The sequence below is a fragment of the Penaeus monodon genome, chromosome 15 (assembly GCF_015228065.2).
Source record: "Penaeus monodon isolate SGIC_2016 chromosome 15, NSTDA_Pmon_1, whole genome shotgun sequence".
Taxonomy (NCBI): domain Eukaryota; kingdom Metazoa; phylum Arthropoda; class Malacostraca; order Decapoda; family Penaeidae; genus Penaeus; species Penaeus monodon.
This window is the reverse complement of record NC_051400.1, coordinates 10,758,238-10,758,986: the sequence shown is the minus strand read 5'-3', so window position 1 is coordinate 10,758,986 and position 749 is coordinate 10,758,238. Positions and strand designations below refer to the sequence as shown.

The window sequence follows — 749 nt, the reverse complement described above, 5'->3', positions numbered from 1 at the left end:
TCATAAAGTATTCTGAGGAGAAATAGGCTGGCCAGTTTTACATGGCAAAGAATATATGGCGTAGGAAAGTTATAAGTGATAATCTTTTCCATGGATTAAACGATTTAAAAAAATGCAAACTCAGTAATATTCCTATATGAACATCGTACTTCAAGTCAAAATACCCAGCACGGCAATCCATGTTGTGCGACGTAAAACCCCCTCCTTACTCACCAATATCTTAACGTGTTTGTTCATAATGTCATCTGTGGAGCAGATGAAGCTGGAGGCGAGGAGAGCATCCTTCAGGGCAACCACCAGGAACACCGTCACCAAACTCGCGATTATTCCACTCCAGAACAAGCACGTCCGTCTCCTGTTCCTACTCCTCAACATGCCCTCTAAAACCCTAGCAATACAACAGGGAAAATAAAATCCTAGTCTCATGGTCAGCCTTTTCCATCCTTCTCCCTGCTGGTCCGGCGTACGAGTGTAAACATCGGCGACAGGAAGTAAACAAACGCTTAGCCAATGAGGTGCGAGATCGCCTCTGCGAGGTTTCTGATTGGTTGGACAGACGATGACGTCACGGGGCTTTTTTGATTTATGAATGACTTTGTCCAAATGAGGAATGAGTCAATTCATTAAGAACTGCAGTTGTGACAAAACAGCTGTTCTGACAGCTAACTGTGCGCATATTTTTTTACGATTCTCGTCTGCTGAGAACGTGTATAAGATCAATAGAGGTTGTGGTTTGGATGTGATGTGTT

The 749-nt window shown here is 43.4% G+C and overlaps 1 protein-coding gene across 1 annotated transcript in view; it reads right to left on the bottom strand.

The window, feature by feature from the left end:
- Nucleotides 1-472, bottom strand: part of LOC119581740 (divergent protein kinase domain 1C-like) — a 7,970-nt gene extending 7,498 nt beyond the window's left edge. Inside the window, exon 1 of the mRNA XM_037929871.1 lies at nucleotides 214-472. Within this exon, the coding sequence (XP_037785799.1) occupies nucleotides 214-426 (213 nt within the window). The 5' untranslated portion in view covers nucleotides 427-472. The remainder of the gene's footprint in view (nucleotides 1-213) is intronic.
- Nucleotides 473-749: the final 277 nt, after the last annotated feature.